The sequence below is a fragment of the Oryzias latipes genome, chromosome 21, assembly GCF_002234675.1.
Source record: "Oryzias latipes chromosome 21, ASM223467v1".
Classification (NCBI taxonomy): domain Eukaryota; kingdom Metazoa; phylum Chordata; class Actinopteri; order Beloniformes; family Adrianichthyidae; genus Oryzias; species Oryzias latipes.
In genome coordinates this window covers 20,692,932-20,718,994 of record NC_019879.2, presented here as the reverse complement: position 1 = coordinate 20,718,994, position 26,063 = coordinate 20,692,932, and the positions used below count along the sequence as shown (strand labels likewise).

The following is a 26,063-nucleotide window of genomic DNA, read 5'->3' as shown; positions in this document are numbered from 1 at the left end:
CTGTGAATAACATCAGCCTTTATTTAGTCGGGACACGACTGGAAACACAAATCCACGTGATTGCTTGAATGTTTTCTAAGGACTGAGCGACATTTCTGCTTTGATGCTCAAACCTCTGTCTGCTGACGATCCGTGCTGTGCTCAGACACACACTTTTAGACCCGGTTCTGAGTTCGGTAGCTAGTACCCCTAGAGCTGCGGGACGGATCGCAGTCTTAAATCTCTCACACATACCGCTCATGTACCCCCCCCCTTCCCATAAAACACAAAGCTGTAAATCCGCACTCCGGCGGTCCACTCCGCTAAGTGCGGGAGTGGACTACTTCTTTTCTATTTTGTTTGTTACTTTTTCTGTTAAAGTCACTTCCCTCAGTTTATACTGGATCATCGCGGATTAACCATTAGTTGGGAAATAAAATGAAAAAAGCAAAATAACGAATAGCAGTTATATAAGAACGAAAAATGTAAAAAAAATACCCCCCCCCACCCCCCCCCCCCCGACGATGTCATCGTCCATCCCGATGGTTGACAGCAAACATCGTCAACGGCCAAATTAAGGGACATCGCCCAACCCTAGTGGATCGTGGGGCATCAAAGATAACTAAAAGAAAAACTAAAATATTTTTTTAAAAATCTGTCAGCGAGTTTTCGTCCTCACATCATTTGATTGACATGCAGAACGACCAATCAAACATCTTTTAAAACACATGTCACTGTTATACTAAATGAGCGCAATGACGTTTTTTCTTTCTTTCTTCTCCCTGGTCCCTGGCGAAGTACCACTCTGGCCCGTTATTAAGAAGCCCACATACCAAAAAGGTGTAGGCCCCCTAAACGTTTAAGGAAGTGCAGGCAGAAGTGCTGACAAAATGTATAATTTTTCCCACTAACAGTCTACAACACCCATGAACTATACAGTAACTACTCATCAAGACTTAAAATTACCCTGTAAAGGGAATCAATTCATTGAGTCTTTTACATTGAGAGCTCACTGCCATTAAAACCTTATGACATTAAAGCATGATTTGCTTTTTTTTTTCTACTGCTGAAATTGAAAATGGTATTATTGACACTTGAGTCAAATGAATTTCTCCTTTCTGGAGTAGATAACACCTCGCTTGTACACATAATCACTCTGTTAATAATTACCCTGTCTGAGCCAAAGGCATTTATAGAGACGGCTTTAAAAAGAGACATACCTGTCATTCTGTTGATTTAGGATTAAATTAGTTGAAATCTATGAGGCTCCTTCACTATTTCCTTTGAGATAAAAGCCAAGAGCACTGGATCTTTTAAAAACTGTCCATGCCTTCTTTACACAACGAACCTCACCCCTAAAATGTCGCAATAACCGGATGTCGATGTAAACATGTGTCCACAGGGCACAGCTTGTCCCTGATTAACGATACAAAAAACACCCAACACATTAACACTTCATGTCCTGAGGTGTACTTAATCTTGCGAGATACACATACTGAAAGAGCCAGGAAAGATGAGTCCCCTACTAAACAATCTAGAATTCTATTGTGCCAGAGTAAAGAAAGAACTATCTTTCCATGAATAAATTCCCAATGAAATTATGCACCTTCAAAATCATTTCCCTATAACTAAAGTTCACATAATGAAAGGCAGAGAGGCTCCACTGATAGACTCTCATCGGCTGCTACCAATATGTCATCTCCAGTAATACATTGTGACAGAACAGAACATAAATTATTCTGATTGCATGCAAATCCCTTGAATAGAACCAGATCTTGTGCGAGACAGACATGCTTCACCCTGTCACAGATTGTCAGACAAACATATTTAACACCCTAATGGATTTTTGCATAAGACTGCAATGCAAACATGGCTTTTGTAGTAATAATGTTGCCCAATAAGGATTTATAGCATTATAGTGTGTATATTTTAGAGGAGTAGCCGGCTAGGAAAACAAATTCCTATGCTTCCAAAAGATCAATGATACTTTATTTAAATGACAGAATGGTCATTTCATCCTTACTGAATCCCAGAGGCGGTACTTCAAGCTCGGAAGGATCCTTCTTGCACGTGGGTAGATTGTGAAATTATTAAAAACAAAATCCCCTATGACTGTCCAGACATACTGTGAGAATGTTTAATCACATGACACTAGGACCAAAGGCACAAAAGAGTCAGAGGGACAGAGTGGTGGTCATTGGGGATTTACAAACCCATTATTACAATTGTAGTAACTGTTGCTTGATTTTTGTTTTACATGATGTCACAGATGAACCAGTCCATCTAAGTGTCTGCTGCTGTTGCAGCATCTGTCATGTCTTTACACGTGCAGTAAAAACTGGTTCGACTGATAAGGCCTTGATATAATTAGAGCTGAGGAGTTGGAGTAGCCGGAATATCTTGGACTTCTGTGGCTTCTTTTTCGTCTTTTTGGCAACCATGATGCAGAGGTAGAGTGGCAGACCTCTGACAAGGAAGATCACAGGTTCATTTCCCAGCTTGCCCATCCATGTGTCAAAGTGTCCATGGGGAACAAAAACATAATTTAAAAGAAAATATGTTTTATTTTTGGGAGGGAAAAGGATTTCAGTTTCATTTAACGGTACTATAGTTTTTTGCTAACTGTGGTTATTGGTCATTTAGTGTTAATTCTGTTATTTTCTTGTTGTTGTATTACTATTAAATCCATACTTTAATTTTTCTACTTGGAGGCAATTGACAATAAAACAAAAATCAGTTGAATAGCAGTAGGCTCAGTATTAGTTGTCCTCCACTTTCACCGGTTTACAGATCATTTCTTGACCCCGTTTCTGCTTTGTTGTTACATCACAAACTTCCATGAAGGTGTAACACTAGTAGAAAGAAGAGTTCCACCTTTCTGCCTGGTGCAGTTAACACAATACAGAAAAGAAGAGAAGCAATAGAAAGGTGAAGCAAATAATTGCACAGAGGATTTTTAAAGTGAAGACAGCTTTTTTAACGCCTTTTCTTAAGGAAAAAAACATCTGGTGATCTGAAGTGAGACTAAAGGGAAGCAATGAGGTTTTATGTTCTATGAGCAGAGGGGACAGACCCAATGAGTCAAATTAACACAAACTACACTTGAGCAAAAAAAGGTAAATTTAGGATAACCCTTAAAAAATCCATTTTAAAAATGTAAAAGTTTGAGAACAAAACCACTCGGGAGACTGTTTTAACTGAATTTTACTCATGGCTTTGACACAACTATGTGATGTCCAGCGCTGCCCATCAATCCATTCATCTTCCTATTTCGTTTGATACCTTTTGAGATCATGGGGTTGCTGGAGCCTATCCCAGCTACAATTGGGCAAAGGTGAAGTACACCCTGGACAGGTTTCCAGATAATTGCAGGGCCACACGACCAAAAAAACATTCACATCTAAGGTCAATTTAAAGTCAACAATTGCCCTATGATGCATATTTTTGGATCATGGGAGGAAGCACTGTGCTGTGAAAGCCCATGCATGCACGAGGGGAACATGCAAACTTCATTTAAAAGTGTCCCAGCCGGGATTTTTCCTTTTTCACTGTGAGTACCACTACCCCACCATGCAGCCCAGTGCTGTCAGTAGTAAGAGCAAATCTTGTGAAAAGGCATGTAATGCACACAAAAATGCAGCCTTTTGTCGCTCCATGTTTTTGTATTTTCTTTTGCTACTTTGATTGCTGCACTCTAATTTAGTAATAAAGCAAATGATTCTTTTCGAGTAAATTTCTTTTGAACCAAATACATTTATGAGCTTCAAGGAGAAACCAATGCATTCAAGATACAGACCATACAACCATGGTGTTATCAAATGACCCTGGCTAAACTAATATATATAGTGTGCACTTTGATATTATAAATCCAGCATCTGCCTCTCAACTTAACAGCCAAAACCTAAGCTTAGCAATCTATAAAATGTCATTCCAAATGCCATGTGCTTGAACTGTATTCATTTGTTCACTTTCACTGTCAACAACTTCACTTTTCAAATGTAATTTGACTTTGTCTCCAACTTCCTAAATGCCTTGACATTTAAGGAAGAAAATTTCTATGTAAATGGATGAGGCAAACAAAATAATCCTTCAAAATTCTTTAGCTTTAATTGCAGCCTAAATAAAAGGCCAATACTCATGGTCACTTAAATGACAATGAGAAAAAAATACCTTAATCATTTTTAAAGCATCGGTTAAGGTTTGTAGCCTCTGTAATCAGAGGAAAAGTAAATTAAATAAGTCAATTGTCAGAAAATTAATCAACCTAGTTAAGAGCTCAACAAGGTGACAATGCAAACTTCTGGATACAGATTATATAGGGCATGGCTCTTCAATTATACATTTAGTTGAGGCAGATTTTAAAATGCCAAAACGTTGCTGGGCCACAAATTCTCAATAGCTGTTAAAATGCTATACAGACCAAAAGTGTATTTTAAAATAAAACTACATGTAGAACGTGAATGGGAGATTTGTTTCATCAACATTAAAGAGTATGCAAAGAGTTCCAGGGACTCAAAATCCAAGTTAGTAGGAATTAACAAATTAACAAAGAACTTTACATAAGCATATTTTATGTTGAGCCAATGCTGTGCTATTAAGTTAACAGGAATGCTGCAGATGGGCTTTTATTTTGAAGAGTTGAAACTGAACAATAAAATTACCTCGTCTTGTCGGTAAAAGCTGTTTGATATATTCTTAAGTAATAAAACTGTTAAGGTGGAAAAAGACCCATATCTATCTATCTATCTATCTATCTATCTATCTATCTATCTATCTATCTATCTATCTATCTATCTATCTATCTATCTATCTATCTATCTATTGTATATAAACATTATTACTAAATTATAAACATTTAAAAGTTCTGACTTAAAGTGACTTTTATCAGATGCTGTTACAGCCACAGGACAGCACCGAACCTGGTCAGACTTGAAGTTAGACTGTAAACGTAGATCACAGCAAGCGTCATAAACACACCCTCTGTGACTCATGCCTGTGGAAGCTTTTAAGAGTGATTCATGATTTCTAAACAGTTATTTATTACAACACTTTACTGGGATCAGGCTAAAGACAAATTCAGATAAATTCTAAGAAGAGTGACGATAAAAAACTTTATAAAGCAACTATTGTATCAAAAACGAATATGCCGGTACCATTCCATGGCATGATGTTTAATTTAAACACTTCTGCTCCACAATAAATGTTAGTCTCTGTTTTGACATGTCTTTATGACTTCAGAGGCTACTGAATGTTTCTGACAAGGGCTTATGTCATACACCACCATTGTGAACTTTCGTCCAACCCTTCTTTTTGCTACCAGTAAAGATTAACCTCTTGCCCAGGGTGATGATGTGTGTAATACTTATAAATAATAAAGGGTAGTTCTGCTGAGAAACATCCACGGTCAGTCTAAAATATGAAGTTGAGTATAAACTCCAGCAGGAAGGCTCCATTTACAGCAGGCAACAATAGTGAAGCCGATTCTTTCCGCTGTCAATGGAAGGGACATCTCTCAGACTCAGCAAGTCCAGTCAATAGAGGGCTGTTTTACTGGACAAAATTCTATTGTGCATGTAATCCTTGAAAGTGCTGACATACGTTTAGTTTTGTCTTATCTGTAGCTGTATGGAATCCATCCACAAAATAAAACTAATGATTTTTTTTGGACATTCTGAGTTTGAAGCTTGTAGCTGCATAGTTTTGGCCAATCTAAAATACCTCTGATCAATATCACTAAATATTTTCTGATTTTTATATGATGTTTTCTATTTTGAACTGGGGAAAAAACACTCTTAAAGTAAGAGCCCTGAATATTTTTAGACGTTATCCTTGATCTCATCTAAAAATTAAATGTGACGTATAGAAAGACTCAAGTCTGGAAAGATCCCCATTTCACCACATGTGGTTTCCACTGAAAAGTAACATGAGAAGAAAAGATCCTTCCAGGCAAAGTTGATCGTAACAACGAAAGAGTGAAATCAAAGCAATAAAAATTGTTTCAGTCAGTCTCTCCTAACACATGGCTTTTATAATGTAAGTCTCTCTTCACCATTTCAGTTTAGCTGAACTATTTGATGACTAAAGATCTTGGATAGTTTTATTACAATGGAACTTTCAAAAGATAACATATTTTTGTTTCTATGTACCGAAAGTACCGCAAAAGGCATTAATTTTTTGAAAAATGTAATTCTTCCTGACAGCAGAGTCAAGGCGTAGATTTTCTCCCTATAACAATTTAAAGGGACTTTGGTAGCCTACATTTTGACAGGAATAGAGCAAGACAAGAGAGTAAGGAACAAAGGGGGTCGACAAAAAGGCCAGAACCTGGACGGTCTGCAAGTAATGACAAAATGAGGGGCTTGCTCAAACTACCAAGTTATAATGGACCTCATATTTGGCAGGTATAGTCATACTTTGCACTGTCACACACCATGACCATGTACACAGCAGCACATGAACACATTTTCACTTTATTGGAAAAAGCAAGATAATCTTCAAAATCCAACCAAAAACAACTCAAATGGTTGATGTAACTTTTGACCTTACAGTTGAAAGGACTAATCCTTACTGGTCAAGAAATCCTGTTCACTTGTTTTTTTTTTGTTACTAGTTGCTCTGAGGTTGAATAAATGTCCTTGTCTTAGTGCCCAACAATGCTGGGGCTTTGATCATTTATAGGATTGCTCTAATGAGACTCACCTGCTGTGAAGTGTTACAAGACCAACTGATGTCTTACAAATTGTTTGACTTCACAACAACTGCAGTAAAAAAATATCCAAGTCAGCAGAGGCTTTACGCATCCCAAGATGTATGCCATAATGTCAATAATGTGTTCTTTCTGTTGTTGGCTCAAGTTGTACAAAAAATTGGCAAAGATACAATCAAGATGCAACCCCAAACAGCTCTTAATGTTTTTGGAAGTGTCCAAACAGTGTTTTCTTGAAATTTACTTAGTAGACTCTCTTATTTTACCATTTATTGCAATTTATCAATACACAGGGCTCTAGAGTGCAACCTAATTTTCAATGGTGACCAACAAATTTTCAAAGAAACGACCATACCAGCCAGCCCACAAGTTTGAAGTAGAAAATAAATAAATAAATAAAAACATTTCTGCAACTCTGAAACTCTCCCGTGTTTCAACATCAGAAACACAATAGCTGTTTTACACCAGAGATGTCGCTGTCAACACCTAAATGACACATGCTCTTTGACATATCGTAACTCCCCGACCGCTAAAGCAATCAAGGTGAATAAGCTCATTCTAACGCGGGTAAAGCAGACACTTTTATCTGCAACAGAATAATTCATGTAGATCGTGTGAGCGCTACACTGCTGTGCAGAATCTGCTGGAATTATGTTAATCGCGCACACTGTTGAAGAGTTACAGTGAGCTAAGAATGTAAACGCTGGAGCTAAAGCTCTAGTGTAAAAGGGTCAAGCCTATTTTATGGTTAAAACCAATCAGAGATAGCGAAGCCCTCCACTGATTGGCCGGGGTCTAGATATTCCAGCATGTGTGTCCAGACTCCATTAGTGAATGCTGCGTTTAGAAGGAGGTAAGTAGCTAGCCACTTCTGGCAGGCAGTGCATGCAGCCTTAGAGGGAAGAAAGCAGATTAAAAGACCGAAATGGTGTGGAGGCATTCACAATTCAAGAACAAAATGCAACCCTGTTAACTGTGGGGTTAAATACAATTCAATTGGTATACAGAGCAAACGCTTAGTTCAGGACTGGATCCGGACCAAATTAAATAGACTGGGTCTGGACCAAACAGTGATCCCAGTCGGAATAAACCCTTAATCTTGAGTTTCAAGCAGGAGGACATTGGGTCTCACTTTTAGAGTTTTTGGTATGACCCTACTGTGGATTTGAACCCACAACCTCCCAGTCTCAGGATGGAGACTGTACTGACTGCACATCTGTTGAGAACACATGACTGAGCATGACTTCTCTTGGCTTACTCAGGCATAACAACGAGTAGTTTACCACTTAATTTTCATACATAGAGGGAGTACAGACTCACGGGGAAACAGACATTTCATTTTTTTAGACACACAAGCTAGAAGTCAGAGACTAGACATTTTTTTTGTCTGTTAATAAAGCTTAAAATGGAAGGGGGAGGGGGTCGTGTTTTTATCACAGTAGAAAGAATCTGACATGCAGTGTGGGGATAAGAGATTATTCCTTGAAGTTTAGACGAGAATTGGGGGGTGAAAATGCACAGGGAGTAGCCTGCCTAAGGAGAACTCAACTATTCAGCTATTGTTAGTGTCCGTTAGACAGACACACTGTGTGTCAAACAATCTTATACTTAACCTTAAGTACAGATTTGTTTGTCCCTCAGATAATGTTAGGATGTCCTTTAAAAAAAAACATTTATAAAAATATTAAAGTGTGGAATTCAACTTACTGAAAAATCTGAAAAGCAAACTACCGGTATATACTTAGAGCAAACAACCAGAAACATGACACATTAAAATGACATCTGGCTTGATGCATCTCCAACTGTTAAGTAAGCTAAAACATTCCTTTCTATTTCGTGTAAAAAGGAAAAAAACAGAAAAAGAAATATGTGTTTCACAGGGAATCTCAAACAGTGTTTATGAGCATTGATGCTGTGTGTGTCTAGTTCAGTAATGTGGATCACGAGGAGCCAGGAACCATTTGGGAATCTGGAAGTCCATTTACTGTAGAAAAGCGGATGTGTGCACTACGTGAACTTCCAGTGTCAAATAGCTAAAATGACATTGTCCTACGAAGTTCCACTCTGATGAGCAACACCAGAAAAACAACTGCTCATTATAACAGAACATAAGAATGGTGACAAAAAAATGACACAATTAAAGCGATTGTAAACTTGTTTGGACTTTATTTTTTGTCACACAATAAGTATTACTAGTTTAAAAAAAGTGTGGGATGAGATGTAACTACCTGTACTTTTTTTCCTCTTGAATTCAACAGTTTCAGTGGATTAGTGGGGCCATTCTGTGAACTATTTTTAGACTAGTGGTATTAAGGCCTTTGACTGCTAGCATTTTGCTGGAAAGAAATTGCCTTTAAGTTATTGAGCTCCAGATCTTTCATTTGGCTTCAAAACAACAAAAAAGTACCCGTGGCAATTGCTGTTTTCAGGCTTTTCATTTAGATTCAGAGTAATATCCTCAACAGCTGCTCATCCAACTCTGCCGGAGAAATATTAGAAAAAGTTCCTTGTGATAAAGGGTTACTGCATTTACAATGGAGATACTCAAAGGCATTGCAGCCTAAATAAAAGACATTTATGCCGGTTTCCAATTCATTTAACTACCACTTTGGACATTTCTTTTCTGCACAATTCAGGTTCAATGACTACTATCAAACATTTTAGCTACCACAGTTGTTTAAGACGGAACAAAACTGTGCTCAATGCAGCCATTTCTAATGACATCTCATTTTGTATCACATCATTTACCAGATGAGAATTTAAACCATCACTTGAGATGTTATTTCATAAGATTTATGTTAATGTATCAAGGTGTATTGTGCATAACTTTTCAATGACATACTCTATGTGAAAGTACCACCTACCCAGGAACCAGGCAGGTGAATTTGCATGGCACCTTTCACAATCAGACGCAATTTTTAGAACATGTCAGAAATGCATAAAGCTTAGGCCGCAATAAAATACCATGACGAAATAGTGTATCTGTTTTTAGAAATAAAAAACAGCACAAAGTATTGTGCCATCTGTGCTTAATTTCTAAAAAGTTGAATGTCAATCTAGTAGCATAAAAGAAAACCCCCTTAATACCGGCAAATCTCCACTCCGATCAGCTTCTAAACTACCGATTTTGTAAAAGATTTCATTTGTTTGGATTGATGGCGTTCTTGTCCTAAATTTAAAAACAACAACAACTGTTGTGTTCTCTGACAGTTTCTGTAGAGCAGCAGGAGTTTATTAGAAATGTGCGTACATGGATCTAGTCATAAAAGCGGATGCATCAGAATAGAGCAGAGCAGGGACCTGGCGGCTTGCCATAGAAGCTTCTACATCACACCTACAAGCTTTTTTTAAACTGCATTTTTCCATCTGCCCCTAAATTAAGATGATTTGAATAATGAAGTACTCACAAATTCAATTTTCCTCTTAATTCTCTAGAATATGACAAATTTTCAATTGTTTCACAATTTTTTGTTATGTATATAATTCCACATGTGTTAATTCACAGTTTAGATGCCTTCAGTGTGACTATACAATTTTCATAGTCATGAAAAGAAAGAAAATTCTTTGAATGAGCTGTGTCCAAACTTTTGGTCTGTACTGTATTTGTCCTCTGTTATGAGAAACGTGTTGCAAGAATAGGTTAAAATAGGTTAAAAACACCCAAAAGACAATTTTCATTGGAATGGGTCTTTTTAGACATTTTTAAAATGTCTAGTATACATTTTTTATTGAAAAAACACTTGAGGTTTACAAATTTCTGACAGTTGTATACAATTATGACAAGTATAGAAAAATGTCTAGTATAAATGTAGTAGCATAAGGAAAACCACCAAGCACCAATCTATGTACCTCTATTTTAAAACCACTAACTTACTTTAAAAGTGTAATAACCTAAACACATATAATAATTCTAGCAGTTTGTGTGCGAGAAAATAAAATATGACCTACTAAATACTAAAGCCCACATGCTTCCACCATGGGCTTTAAAATTGAGCAAATCACATGGGAATAAAATCAATTATCTGGTTAAAATTGCACCATAAAAACGTCCACTGTTTTGATGGTAGACTTAGCTAAAAAAAAGACAAAAACAGTCTTTTTAGGGAATAAAAGTAAAGACACAACACAATAACTGCAGATGGCACATTAACAGAAATAAACCAGAAGAAGAAATAAATCCAAATTGAAACATTTACTTTAGAACTTCAAACGCTTTAATTATATCATGTCAGAAAGTAAAAAAAAATGAAAAAATCATTGTGTCTTAATAATGACACGAATTTAAAGTAAAATTTAAATGTACTTTTTGTTTAAAATGATATATATATATATATGTCTTGGGGGCATGATAAGCATGATAAAATGTGGCGTATCATCGTGTAACGTGGGAGTATTAAAAAAAACTATCTTGTTGGGACAGAGTTACGATCCCCTCCCTCAGCGACCTCGCATTCCAAAGATTCCCACACTCTAAGCTCACCTGCCTCCCATTTTTACCGCTCCTCCACGATGAAGGGGCAGTTTCTGCAGAAAAACTAAACCCGCGCCGCGGACACCCGGCCGGAGCACTTCGCGTAGCTTCTTCTTCATGCTAATCGACGAAGTTTGGGTATCAGCGGTCAGCCACCATCATCAAAGAGTATCCCTCAAAGGTGAGCATTGTCTGCCATGAATCGACCGCAAGAAGCAGATTAAGGTAGAATTAGGTTGTTTCCTGCTGTGAAGGAGCCTAAAAGAAGATTGTCCCGTGTCGCACGCACACTTCAATCTCCTACTTTCCTTCCGAGTTCTCGTACTTGTGCAACCATCCAGCCCCAGATGTGTTTTCTTTTCCCCCTCGTTTTCCCCTTATTGTACAGTTGGAGAAACGCCGAAAACTAAATTCCCATACCTTAGGAGGACCGTTAAGCTGCGCCCCGGGTCGACATGGGAACATGGAAGTTCATCTGTAAAGTCCCAAAGGCGCTTACTTCCATGCATGTGGAGGAGCAAAACTCGTGTCCATGACCGAACGAAGAAGAGGACCCCTCGGCTGCTTGCAGCAGCAGCAGTCCCAGGCAGAGCGAGCGTGCATGACGTCAACGGGAATGTGGGAAACCCATCGGCACTCCTGATTGGCTGGAGTGGGAGAAAGGGGCGTTATTAAGGAGGTACGCGAGGTTGAATAAACCAATCACAAAGGAAAAAATAGTTACCGTGGTTACCAACTTGGTAAACCTATGCGCTGTACCAAGGGGTGAAAAGGTAAGCTAGGCGACTTAGCAATTCAAATGTCATGTTTTATACTGGTCAGGTGCGATATATTTATTGTACAAAACGGTTAAACGTTCAGATTTCATTGTCATATGCGCTTTAATGTGTCCTGCAGTCCACTTTTTAAGGTGGTGTCCCAGTATTACCTATGATTCACACCTAGATCTAGTTATAGCTGTTTAACTTACTCCACTTGAATTAAAAAAAAGTGTTTTTGGTGTTTTTAATTGGTGCTGTTTTTTCATAATGGAGGACATAAATAAAGTAATTTTAGATTAAAAATGCATTTCTGAGTATTATTTAATCAAATTCCCATGTTGACAAAAAATGAATTATCAAAGAGCTTGTAGTTGGTTGTTACATACAGAAAACAATTGTCTGACCACAAGCTCCTTGCTCCGCTCCAGTGTGATGTAAGTTATTATATATATATATATATATATATATATATATATATATATATATATTCCCCTGCTAAAAATGGCATAATTGTAATTGAGAGACCTCTGGGGACACTTTTACGATAGATGAAAATATGATCAGATTGGGACCCTGAACATACAAATTTATTGTTATATATGCTTTCAAGTATTGTCCCAAATTACATTTATGAAGGTGTTGACCCATTATCTTTGATTCATGCCTACATTTAGTTATAGCTATGTATGTTTTGCTAAGTTATGTTCTGTTTTAACTTTCATGTAAAATGAAAAGTGAATGCACATGATATTGGCAAGGAAGTGCCATCTTATTTTTTGAGAAATCTTCCCAGTTTCAACATGTTTTGCAGTTGAGCCTGCTACTCAAACTAATTAAGAGTGAGAATCGTAAAACCAGGTTCAAAAACTCCTACAGGCAGAAACAATCTACAAGTTTATACAGTGATTGTACCAGTTACATAACACCCCTATGTTGTGGTGTACTTTTCGTAGCTCATTAAAAGTATACAATTAAAATTGTTCTTGTCAACAGGGTTGAAGTTTTCTGTAGTCTAAAGAAATAAGCAAAATAAAGGTTTAACTTTTAAACAGCTAAAGTTCATTAAGTTAAATTTGCATGAGCTGTTATTTTTACCATTTTAATGAACATTGTGAATTTTCCATTGTGAATCTATATATATATGTATGTATGTGTATATATATACAGTACATGTATATATATATATATATATGCAGTATATACAGTTTTTTGCTCAAATCCTAACATAAACAGCAGACAGGAATCTCCATAAAATGACCAATCAGCAAACTTAATTAAAAGTCAACCCAGCATTTAATCAAACCTACCGGTAATTGTGTGCACTATTGTGGCTTGCTCCGGTGGAATAAGCTGTCTAAAGGTTTTGAGTTGTCAGGTTATTATTCTATACAATGCTAAAGAAAAAGTCAGTTCAAGGGAAGGCTAAGATTGAAGTCTGAAAAAGCAAGCTAAGATTAAACAAAGAATAATTTATACGCGCCAAAGGATTGGGCAATAAAGAGCACTGATCCAGCAAATGGATCCAGAATCAGATTCTTGTCACTCATACTGCAGATTAAATTATAAATTCAAGTATACTTCACTCCAGCCCTTTATGCATTTTTCTAAAGGTTTGATCTCCAGCTCCAGTCTTGTGTGACACGTCCTTTGGCTGGATATTGAATTCTATATTCCCCACAATATACTCACAGAGACAAAGTATGGCAAAAATTCAATTAAGAGGTGTTGTATAAAATAATATATATTCATAACATATTTTTAATATGTTATAATTAATATTATGAAACATTTTATAATTTATTGCAAATTCAGTTTTTATTTTATTTTAAAATTACAGAAATAAAAATGGTCCAAAAGTCATTCATGTTGATGAACAAAAGACAATGTTTAAAATACAATTGCAATGCCAATCAATGAACTAATTAATGTTTTTACATGTTTACAAAAAGCAGAGTTTCGCAAAAACAGTGCAAAACGCTTCCAAACTGTATGACTGTTAATCCTTTAGAACATTCTGGAAAGCGTGCTCTTCAACAATGGCTGCCAGGGGTCTACAGACATTCATAACACCATACAGAGCTGAAGATTCAGGTGAGTCACTGAATAATGAGTCTGAAATACTGCATGACCTTGTGGTCCATTGAACTGTTCTGACCCAAAGCCCTGATGAATTCTCTGCTCATGTCTTGGATGTTTTTTTTTTGCCAAAGGCAACAGTGTCAAATTTACTCAGCTGCCACTTTAAGTCACAGTAAAGGTTAGAAGGAAAAAAGGAATCTATTTATTTTGTTCTTTGCTGTCCCACTCTGCCTGTGTGTTAATTGCGTAATTAAATATGCAATTGATTAATTTTTCCACAGGGATTATGTCTTTACCGCTTAGTCCAGGCAGCTCTGACAGTTACAGGAATTACAGTTATTCTAAACCAACTTTTGCTTATTTTGTAGAAAAACTGGTACTGCAAATGAAAAATGGCCTCAGCAGCTTAAGGTACAGACCTGCTGAACATAAACGACTTCAAGCAGTTATTGATGCAGAGCGCCTGGAGTGTGATCTAATAGGACAAAAGGTATGTTTTGTTGCCATCCATGCTCTTAAACAGCAAAGCTGATGCACCTTCCTGTTTCATTTAGTGAAACATTTCAATTACTGCCGTGCAAAACAGACCTTTTTAAATATCGATTCATCTCCCTGTGGTTTAGAAAACTGTTTAATGTCTTTTATTGGATGAGTCAGAGAAAACATTTATTACAGAGAGAGATGATGAGTCAGCTTTCACACGTTTTCTTTTAATTGGTAAGCTGTGTCTGGCGTCATCAACTCTAACCACACTCTCCAAAAACCCTATAAGACATGCAATATGTTCAGCTTTAGTTCACTAAGGAAAGTGGTTAGTTTTATATGTGATGAGATGAATGGATTTTTTTCCCTTTTCTACAGCAGTAAACATTTGTTTGCAATGTCGCCATTAGAGGAGTAACTGTCCTTTTAGAAAAACTAAGTTTTCACTGACATGCATGCTAAGTCACTTTGAAGCTGTTGATTGTCGCCATTATATTGGTTGATGAAAGAAGCAATTGAAGTGTGAGATGATAGAGAGAAGGCTCAAGGCGAGCATCCAAATTTTTCTCCAACAATAAAACCCATTTTTTTGTCTAAAATGGCTTTGGTCAAAGAGAGCATCAAGAGCAGAACAAAGTCTTGCTTTAGGAGGGGGTATGGACATGCTTACTCCATTCAAGCTGACTGCATTTTTAGTTGTTGTTTTTTATTTCGTAGTTTTTTATTTTTTGGTCCAGTTTATTCGTTTTATTTTTTATTTAATTTGTCAAAAAGCAGCTTTGCAACCTAGACTGCTCTGACCAAATTGCCAGTTTCCATGCAGCGTTTTTGAACTATAGTTAGAAGGTGTCAATGTGATCACACCATATAAATGTTAATATTTAAAGCTGCCTTTCCGATCTTCTTTTGATCTATTTGATAATGTTCCTGGCTGTCTTTTAATTATGATGAAGCTGTTTTTAACCAAAAACATTAAAGTGTTGTTTTCTAGGACAGTTTCTGCAGAGCAGCAGTAGTTCATTAGAGATTCATCTTTGTGTTGTGGACAGGACTGTTGTTGCAGTGTAAGCCCACCCCCACTTCCCATCACCCATCTGTTTACACTTTCCTGTTCGCTTACAGCCCCTCACACACCCAATCTAACATTACTGGTGCAACATTGGAGCTATTCAGCCATACAGTTTAGAGCCAAATGTCATTTCAGATGAGGAAAATAAAGACTCACATGGATCTCTTTGTCTCATGGAGCGGAGCAGGGAGGTTGTGGTTTTTCCGATTGTAGGGTCTATGTCACAACTACAAGCTTTTTCAAGCGGCATTTTTTTCGTCTGCTCTTGATTCCCAACAATTTGAATTAAAAAATGCTAAAAATTTTGAGCTTAATATCTTTATACTTGTCCTCTATAATCAGAAAAAAGCCCCAAGAACATGTTAAAAACAACACAATTTTTGACACAGTGGGTGGTAAGTGAGGTATGTACATTTTTGGATTTTAGATTTTTTTTTAGTTGCCTTTGGTCATGGAATGAGCTCACCCAGACCTCCACTGCTTAGAATATCAGAAGCCACAGAGATTGATTTCCTCTTCTGAATAGTCTTTGTATTTCTAGAATGATGGGCTTTTAATAGTCTGGAAATAACCTTGTATCCTTTCTCAAACTGATGGGTAGCTGTAGGATCTGGAGCTGCTCCTCCTGCTTGGCATTACCAGAATACTTGAATTCACTCTTCAATAAAAAACAATGTATATATATATATATATATATATATATATATATATATATATATATATATATATATATATATATATATATATATATATATATATATATATATTTATATATATATATATTAGGCCTGCACAATGTACCACAAATTTATCGTTATCGCAAAATCAAGCTGTGCAATATGCATACCGCCAAAGACGTCAAAAATCGCAATAAATGATTACCGGTACCTTAAATGTGCTAAAACAAACTCATGGCAGCTTGAAATATTGAACAAATTAAATAAATCCCTTTATGCATTTAACCTATCAGAAGGACCAGTTTACGTTTTTGATAAATCAGATGAGCCCTTTTATGTTTGATGTTTGCCTCCTACCTTGACAAGGGTCATTTGGAGTAAAATTTTTAAACTGTTGCAGGAAATGAGATTTTTGTTTTTTTTGCTATTTGTTTATATACCGCAATTTATATCGTAGTCGCAATATTAATTTCCAATATCGCATATCGCGAGTTTTCCTCATATCGTGCAGCCCTAATATATATATATATATATATATATATATATATATATATATATATATATATATATATATATATATCAAGCTGTGCAATATGCATACCGCCAAAGACGGCAAAAATCGCAATAAATGATTACCTTAAATGTGCTAAAACAATCTCATGGCAGCTTGAAATATTGAACAAATGAAATAAATCCCTTTATGCATTTAACCTATCAGAAGGACCAGTTTACGTTTTTGATAAATCAGATGAGCCCTTTTATGTTTGATGTTTGCCTCCTACCTTGACAAGGGTCATTTGGAGTATAATTTTTAAACTGTTGCAGGAAATGAGGTTTTTGTTTTTTTTGCTATTTGTTTATATACCGCAATTTATATCGTAATCGCAATATTAATTTCCAATATCGCATATCGCGAGTTTTCCTCATATCGTGCAGCCTTAATATATATATATATATATATATATATATATATATATATATATATATATATATATATATATATATATATATATATATATATATATATATATATATATATATATATATATATATATATATATATATATCTTACATACTAGGTACCTGTTGCAAGGAAATTCATTCAAAGCATAAATAAACCCCGTACTCCCTTTAGATTTTCTGCTTGATTGAATGTGTTTATCGGATCCTTTATGTGAGTTTTCCTTTTGTGTAATTATCCAAGTCAGTGGCCTGTGGATAAAAACACTGATAGAAGACAGAATTGTTGCAATAAGAGAGTGCTTTGAAGAAGTGCAGAGCAGAAGAACCAAATGTACCTTTACTTTCCCTTGTGCACATCAGTAGTTTTTGTTTTAACTTTCCCAATGAAAAAAGATCTGCTTTATTGCTTTATTTTCAATATAGTCCCTATGCAGATCTACATGTTTCTTTTTTGTAAATGGGAATGCTGATACATTAAATCATCGCTGATCAACTTCTGTCTAGACAAAGGCTTTGAAGACATGCTCAGGTGCTCTCCATCTGTTTGATATTTCTTTTTCCTATTGCAGTTGGAAGGGAAACAATTCATTCCTGTTGTGCTTTAAACCTTGTCATATACTAGGTTCAGAAGACCTGCTGTGCAGCCAAGGCAACCACGGAGAGCTCCTTATTACGGCAGCACAGACAGGTGTGGAGCAGAGAGTGCCCCAGGCTGCAAAAGGCTAAGTAAGAAGCCCTTATTACTGCCTGTCATTATTTTCCGCTGTATTCGGAATCAGCTTCTACACAATGTAGCCGTTCCACCTGAGCTTCTTTAATATCCAGACCGGAACCTTTGCCATTTATCAAGAAAGTGGATGAAATTTTTGTTCCAAAAAATGTCTGGAGGAGGGGGGGGTTAAAAAACTAGAGATATTCAAGCGGATCTTTTTGACAGTCAGGACACTGAAAAGTGGTGGAACGCTGGCAGAGGCAGGAGTAGTTTAAGGCAGAAGTATGGGTCCGGGGCATGGCGGAGTCATGCCTTCTGAAGGGAGAAGGGCAGTTCTAGCTCTGGGGTGCAGCGTATTTGGCTGTGTAATGACTGTCTGAGCCACCCAAGGTTAATGATGTACACAATGTAAGCTTCAGTAATGAGCCTGGTCATAAAAAAGTGCCACTGCTTGCAACTCCCCACATAAATATATGTTTAAATCGCCTCTGGTTTCAGATGCCAAATGTCGCACGAGTAAGAACACAAACTTATCTCTATGGTTACTGTTTTTTTGACAACCCTTGGGCCAGTTAACAAGAAGCAAAACAACAGAAAGTGGTGTCCACAACATGCCTTTTTGGCTTCATCCTTCCTACAGTAAAAGCATCTTTACTCTGTTTCTTTTACTGAATTTGTTCTTCTTTTTTTACTCTTTCCATTTTTTTTATTTGGAATGGACAACAAAAGGAAAGATTATACATCTTCAGCAAAGACAAACAGCATTATCCTTCCATGCTTGTTTCAAATGGCACTGGAATACAAAAATGAGATTTAGAATACCCAGTGATTCATTACAGAAAGAAGGGGGGAAAAAAGGCAATAAAGTTCACAAAGAGGTTCATCAATATTGTTTTTCTACTAAATAAATGAGTTGCAATGGTAAAAAGTACCAATAAATTCAAATAAAATCTGCTCTGACAGTGGCAATAAATAAAATTCATTTGTGCCAGATTTTGTAAAACTTGGTGTTGATTTTTTGGATTGTTAAACAAGTCAATATATTATACATCCTGAATATTTCTAAAAAAAGAAAAAAAAAGCAAAGCCTCCAACGTGGTTTGAAATTGATTCAGTCTACTTCTTGTAATTGTGTTTTTTTTTTTTTTTTTACAAAAGTGTAACTACAGTAAATTTTATAAACAGTTCAAAACCCAGACATGTAGTCTTTTTAATATATAAATTTTTTTTAAATATTTTTTTATAACCCTAAACATTGGCATTTAATAGTATTTAGGTATACAGTTGTAGAGCTCTTAACATGGATTTGTTGACATGGTTTTAGATTTAGATCTTAGGCTTCTGTGTAACAAATATTCTGTCATGTTTTAAATTGTATTCAATGTTGTGGTTAAAATAACTTTCTGAGCCAACACTAATTTTACTATGTCTGTAGTAATAGTAGATATCTATACAAAAAGCCCTTAGTGTTTGTTTTTTTGTAAACATTTGAAGAAAGTAATCGTTCTGTTTTTATGGGTCGCCTTTATCTCTCATAAAACAGGCAGCAGGCTGAGGACGCCCTCCAGGATTTTCTGGAGAAGATCGAGCCAAACAGTGCAAACACTGGCCTGTTCTCTCTTCAAGAATATGGTAAACTAAACCAGTAGAGTTTGGATAAAACAGGTCAAGCTTTTTTGTTTGTTTATTATAGTCCATGAAGGTTGTAAAAAATGTGTTTTAGGACTGTCTCTTATGAGGGAACGGGAGGATTTCAGGAGAGCCACTATGGAGCCTGTTCAGCAGCTGAGAGACGAGCTGCGCCTCAGATTGTACGAAGGACTACAACAACCACCCAGTGAACATTTAGGACACCTGGAAGCAGTAAAAATGCAGGTATTTGTGTCAAAAATTAAAAAGACTGCGTTCAAGTGTCTACAAGTTTTTTCTTTTCCTCATGAACTTAATTTGCCTTAAATTTGCAGACAGAATGTACAGCGTTTTCAAAGATGTTCATATTTTCATTGCACCTGATAGAAAGAGAAAATAGTTTTTTTTTAAATAATAGTTTTACCACAAAAACAAAACCAATTTCAGTCAATTTCTGCCATTTAGCCATCTGATGCTTAACCCTGTGTGTTCTGCCTTGTGAATTTTAGTTGTGTGAACCTTCTATAAGTTCAAGCTATTCAGTCTCACATCAATCAGACGTTTAAACTCTTGTTTTTATGCTGTGAATTTATCTTCTTCAAAACTTTAATTGCCATTCATGGATCTCTGTTTAAGAGTCTCTAAGTCACCAGCTCTGCCTTCGACTCTTTGAGGGGTTTTCTGTGTTCAAAAGATGAACTGTGTGCTTAAAGAGTTATCCAGGGTCTTAAAAAAGGGGGCCGCGGTTGAGTGAATCATCTTCTCGACATTTTGTCAGCTTTGAGTTGTTCACAAATGCTGGTTTCTTTCCCATGAGCTTCTTCTGTTGGCCCAAAACCTCGGCTTATTTGTTTTTTATTAACCTTTTGTTTGGTTCCCTCATTTTGTGTCTTATCTGCTTTTCTTTTAAGTAAGGTAGTCATAAAAAAAAAGAAAAAAATCAGGATAGATTTTTTTCCAAAGCAAAAATGTCGTAAATTATAAAAACAAATGCAAAAATAACTTTTGTGTGTTACTTTTGAAAAAAAATGTAACTGGGTACTGTGATTTTTGAGATCCTTAAAGTCAATGAATCTGTAAGGTATGTCACATACTTTTTTGTGATTTGCAACTAAAGTTTATCTTGAAAATGTAATTTGTAGTTTCACAATGTTAAATTATTTATTTCTTACTTTTTTAATTGACCAACTACTTTATTGTTCTTGTTTCAAACTTGCCTAACTTGAATTCATGGATTGCTCATGTGTATTACCAACACATTTATGAGTATTTTCCATCAACTACACAAATATGAATGTATATTTTTCTGATTTTAATAATGATCAACCAGATAAAGACTATGAGAAATCATCAGGAAGTCACAATTGCACATCTCCATGAGGAGCAGCAGGACACTGAAGAAGAGATCGGGAGCCTTTATTTACAGGTATTTTTACACACCTCTTTAGAGTTTCTGTATTATTTGAATCAGACATGTCTGCTTGCATATACTCTGTTCTTTTATTTCATAGTACATGATGGGGAATACTTGAGTTTAAACTTTATAAATATATTTCTGTACCATAAAATAAAGAAATACTTCCAGAGATAGGGAATTGTCCTTAAATATTTTTTTTTTATTAATCGAATATTGGGCAATATATGATTGTAATCTTATTCTCATATTATCATTTCAGGTTACAAAACTGCAAAATAACTTTGAGCGTTCATATTATCCCATACTTCAAAATAGTTGTGCTTTCTTCTCTTTTTGTAGAAATATTTTTGTAGTTCCTCAGATATTTTGGTAAACTTCGACAAAGTTCCCAGAGAAGTTTTGGATGCAGACTGCCCTTACCCAGAGCTGAAGGAATCACTGATCCAAGCCTTCCAGTCCATGTCAGAGAGCTACAGGAATAGGCTGCAGAGTTTGCAGGAGCAACTTCAAAACACAGACAGGTACATTTTAATTCGGTAGAAGTCAAGTTTTTCTGTGACTGAAAGCCTGGATAGACACTTTACTTTGTTTCATAAGTCCTTCACGCTGATCAAACAAGGATAATAGGAGGTAAAGATTCTCACTGTTGGTTAAATTATCTGAAAATAAGAAACATTTAATAGTTACATTTATGAAAGACGAGCCATAAAATGTGTATGATACCTACAAAGGGTGAATACTTGATTATTTATCCTTTACCTAATGTAGTGGTAACGGATGTAGCTATGAATTAACTTTTAAATCTAGAAAAAAAAACAAATAAAAAGACAAATAGCTGCTTAGTTTTTTCATGGTTTAATGTTCTATATAGCTGAATGTCTTCTAAACATTTTGCTTCAAAAGAGCACAGCGTTTCAAAGAATTTGAAGCTTTTCCTTTTCATCACTAATGACCCTAATACAACCTCTTGCTCTTGTAGTTATAATAGACAGCAAAACTAAAAGTACAAGGAGGAATTTTCTGAATGGTTTGATATGAGTTTGATAGGAAACGCTGAAAGTATAAGAAAAAACGCTGTAAAAACATCCAAAACGATCCGAAAAGGATCATAATCGCGAGAATTTACAACAGAATTTAAACTAGTCAAATTAAATATCTGCCAATACACTTTGTCTGCTCCGTTTATAAATAGTTTGAGTTGAAAGCAGAACACAGTTCTAAACGCAGTAAAATTGATCTACATTATGGATCCACAGTCACTTAAGCTGCTTTATTCCTTATGTGAGTTTGATTATAAATCACTCTTATAAATTAAAAATAAAAAGAAATTTAAAATATTTATTTTTTGTGTATTCTGCACTGAAATGATTTCAGGTGTTGTGGCTGGTGTTCCGATGACCATCATCTTTTCCAGTTTGTGGAGTCCATGTACACACAGGAGATACCCAGACACAGAGCCCTCTGCATGGACATGATGCGGAGGCTGTTCCCTGGGAAAACAAGACAGGAACTGGTTAGTGGGAAGGAAAAATGACATGTCCCCAGTGGCTTATTAAATAAAACTAAAGTTTATCAAGCTGAAATATCAGTGAGTGCACAGCATGCACAGACAGTCTTACCCAGAAGTCTTTGCTGGGAATGTAGTAAACATGCAGGTATATTTCAGAGAATTACAGAGTGAAATGACTTCTCCCTGACTGATCTGGTGATACAGATGTTCTTTAAGTTGACTCTTCCTGAGAATATCCAGTGAAATCATCCGCAGATCAATAAACATGTTAGTTATGTGGCTTGTTCATCAACTAAATCTTAGTTCCACATTTCCATGGACATTTATGCAGACTCATCTAAAAAAGAACCCCCCCGTCAGAGGTGGTCCTGCAGTGTGACTCGCAGCCTCCCTGGTCAATGTAGCTTCGTTGCCTGAGCAGACTGATACACCTGGACAATGATTTGCTTAGCAAACTGCAGGATGTGCCATTTCGCCCACTGTGGACAATTCGAGCTCGCCACCTCTAAGCATTGCCATGACAACAGCCAGGCCCTCTCTCCTCCCTCACCCACATTCAGGAACCGTTTCAGTTCCAGCTGGGTGCTGCATTTAGAGCCGTGCTCGTTCAGCCTCGGGGGTACTGCGAGGAGGACAGATGTCTTTCTCCACACTCTCTCAGGAATGAAATCAGTGCCGGCACGGCTCTGATTCCACCAAATTCTGCCATTAGTCTTAATTAAACTGGCCTGCTAACCAGCTTGAACTGTGGATTGCTGAACTGAAACCCCAATGATATGAGAGGTCCTGCTTTTCTGGCAGAGTTTGGACTTTTTAGGAGCCAATTTTGTAAATAAAGATAAATAATACAAACATTTATGTTTCTATTTAGCATCCAAAATGGCCATTTCAGTTGGAGTGATAACATTTTGCTGAAAATTGTTCCCAAATCTTTGTTATTACATTGTTCTAGGGCAAGTCTTTACAGTCTAGCAAGAATAACAAAGGGATTGCCTTGATCAAAGTTTATTTTATTGCATTTTGCTTTTATTGCTTGTGCTTTTGCAGTGAAACTACTAACAATGGGATTAGAGGCATAACGTTTCTGTTAAGTACTACTTTATTTGCCCTATTTTACCCAAAATATTCTGAGCAAATACTTTCTTGCAGCACCTTTCAAGTGTAATCCAAGGGAGTTTTGCCATCTTAGCAAAGAGCAATCTTGCATGTTGCAGCTTGTAGACTTAAATATTGTGTTTTTTTGTTGACCTGAAGTTGAACCAGTTTGAATGTTGCTGACAGATACCTCAGCTTACTTTGAGTCAAGAGCTCCCTCTGCTGGTTGGGGATATATTGGTGTTTAAAAACAATAACAAAACGAAAAAACATTGGCAGCAAGTAAGGAAATGCTACAGCAGGATTTCTTTTATAATGTGCGATGCCCAGAGCAGGAACAGCTCACTTACCCTTTTGTTGTTGCTTGTTCCTTTAATTTGTAATGTGCTTATGAGGGCAGCACTCTTCAAACAGAGAAACTGTGTGTGCACAGCATTGTCCCAATGTCCACATTCTTACTGTGTACGACAGTCAAGAGCTCATTGCACAACATGTGCAAACATAACAGTACGTGTACCCAGAACTGCTGACGTCTTTTGTGCACACTCGTACAGTAACACAGGAAAGACGGGGGTGGCGAAGGTGAGGGCAAGGCAAAGTGAAGTATGACGGGTGAATCCCAGAGTTCTTAAAGTTGCATGTTAATAAGCAGGACATGCTTCTCTGACACCGGCACTCCTGTTCCATTGGCAGGTCTGTCAGCTCACTCATTTTCAATAAAAGCAGTCAGGTGTCTAATGCCTTCACACTGTCAGTTAGCCGCTATTAGCCCTTAGATGAATATCATTTCCTCTGTTCCAACGAGGCAGCCAAGTGGGGCAGCCTGTGAGAGCGCTGACACAATGATGAATAGCTATGGGCAGTCTCACACAGAAAAACACTGTTTTCCTTCAGGATGTTTCACAACTAAGTAAAAGAATTTTATCCAACAAAAGTTAGATTTGGAACAGAGGTGTCTCTATGGAACGCCTTCCAATAATACAGACTGTGTCAGAAAGTTGTGCTTGTAAATATCTTTTAACACATCTTCGATTTGCTGCATAAATCACGTGTTACCGTTAGTTTAGTTGTATAAACACGATGCTCTTCATGCTAGCCTTTCAGGTTTTGATCTGGTGAAATATTTTGTAGTCCGCCCATAAATATACTTATGTATTGTAAGTGTTGGTGCTGCAATGTCCTGTCCATTGTCCAGGTGGAGCATGAGCGTTTGTGGGACTCGCAGCGCTTCACCCAGACACAGCTGAAAGTTGTGATGCAGCAGTGGCAGAGAGACCTGGAGGAGCTGCTGGCCAGAGCCCTGGTCACCCTACAGGAGGCAAAAGATGCTCACCTCAAGGAGCTGCAGCTCCACAGGGACCGCCGGCACCAGCAGGAGATCTGCCTACACCTCAGAGAAAAAGTTAATATTCCATTTACACCTTCACAGATTTTTCTTACGCTTTTTTTTTTCTTGATTTTTAACTTAAAATCAGACAAAGTGTTCATCTTTAAACTGGAACAAACACTTTCTTTTACAGTCATTTTACATTATCAGCTGTTAATGTTGTGATCTGTACAGCACCTTCCATTTAGCGTGCAGTACATCTGCTGATGAGGCTGTGTTTTCCACCAAGCTGCCTGACAGCAGCTCCTGCTTTAGCTGCCACTTGGGACGGGCTGTGCATGCAAACAAGATAATAAGGAGGCTTTTGCAAACATGATGCTTCTGTCTCTGAGGAGGGCTATAGTTCACAGTGACATAACAGATTCATCTGATGATTACCAGTCCTAAACAAATTGAATTTGTATTTTGTATGACTACATGTATTCTTTTCAGCTATGTTGGTACAAAGTTGAAGGTTTAAGATCTGTTGAGTGTTTTTATTTCTTTTTAAAACTATTTTGGTTCATTTATTCCTTATTTTTAGTGTGAATCGGCTATGGTTAGGGATTTTAAAGGTAAGCCTTAGATCCATAGAAAAAGTTAGGCAGTTTAACAGATAGTTTGCTCCTTCTGAGGTGTGCTTCCAGAATTTAATATGCCTTTTGAATATTAAATTACAATGATAGGACTATGATAAGACTTGGACCACTGATAAGTTGCTGCGGCACACGTAATTACATTTTTGCCTTTTATAAAAAGCTGCATCAGCCCTGAAAGCTAAAACTAAAGAACATTTTTTTCCAAAAGAAGCTGTGATTTCATTTTCCTTTAAATGCTTCCTGTTGTCATCATCAAGCAAAAAACACTTTTGTGAACCTCTACGGTCGGAAAACCTTTGACGCTCCTGCTGCGTGTGTAAAATTTCGATAAAATATACAGTTGTAAAAGCCCTTGAGGGTTTTAATCCTCACTGCTTGATCTAAAACCAAATCCAAATGTTAATATTCAAAAAGAGCCGAACTGCATGGGCTGAAAGAACAAGAGGATATTTTCAAGGTGCCATTATAAGGTAGAATTGGATCTGCAGGAGTAGCCGCTTATGTTGAGGATGAAATTATGACATGCAGAGCAAGTAAATCTACGTCT

At 36.8% G+C, this 26,063-nt stretch overlaps 2 protein-coding genes across 10 annotated transcripts in view; one reads left to right on the top strand and one right to left on the bottom strand.

The window, feature by feature from the left end:
* The window catches only part of pkp4 (plakophilin 4), a 93,228-nt gene extending 81,481 nt beyond the window's left edge, over positions 1 to 11,747 (bottom strand). For 6 of the 7 annotated variants that reach the window (XM_023950631.1, XM_023950632.1, XM_023950633.1 and 3 more), the window contains exon 1: positions 11,577 to 11,692. Coding sequence is in view for 1 of the 7 variants with exons in the window: in XM_023950636.1 (XP_023806404.1) it covers positions 11,577 to 11,621 (45 nt within the window). In the remaining 6 variants the exon portion in view is untranslated. Of the gene's footprint in view, positions 1 to 11,576 lie in introns of all 7 variants that reach the window. The other variant, XM_023950636.1, reaches the window with a different exon arrangement.
* Positions 5,655 to 26,063, top strand: part of ccdc148 (coiled-coil domain containing 148) — a 31,264-nt gene continuing 10,855 nt past the window's right edge. The window contains exons 1-10 of one of the 3 annotated variants that reach the window (XM_023950639.1): positions 5,655 to 6,380; positions 13,926 to 14,008; positions 14,365 to 14,486; positions 17,811 to 17,914; positions 19,444 to 19,532; positions 19,624 to 19,775; positions 20,860 to 20,955; positions 21,286 to 21,467; positions 22,321 to 22,459; positions 24,747 to 24,953. In XM_023950639.1, coding sequence (XP_023806407.1) covers positions 6,361 to 6,380; positions 13,926 to 14,008; positions 14,365 to 14,486; positions 17,811 to 17,914; positions 19,444 to 19,532; positions 19,624 to 19,775; positions 20,860 to 20,955; positions 21,286 to 21,467; positions 22,321 to 22,459; positions 24,747 to 24,953 — 1,194 coding nt within the window. In that variant the 5' untranslated portion in view covers positions 5,655 to 6,360. Of the gene's footprint in view, positions 6,381 to 11,735; positions 11,836 to 11,855; positions 11,930 to 13,925; positions 14,009 to 14,364; positions 14,487 to 17,810; positions 17,915 to 19,443; positions 19,533 to 19,623; positions 19,776 to 20,859; positions 20,956 to 21,285; positions 21,468 to 22,320; positions 22,460 to 24,746; positions 24,954 to 26,063 lie in introns of those variants that run through there. The other 2 variants (XM_023950641.1, XM_023950640.1) reach the window with 2 other exon arrangements.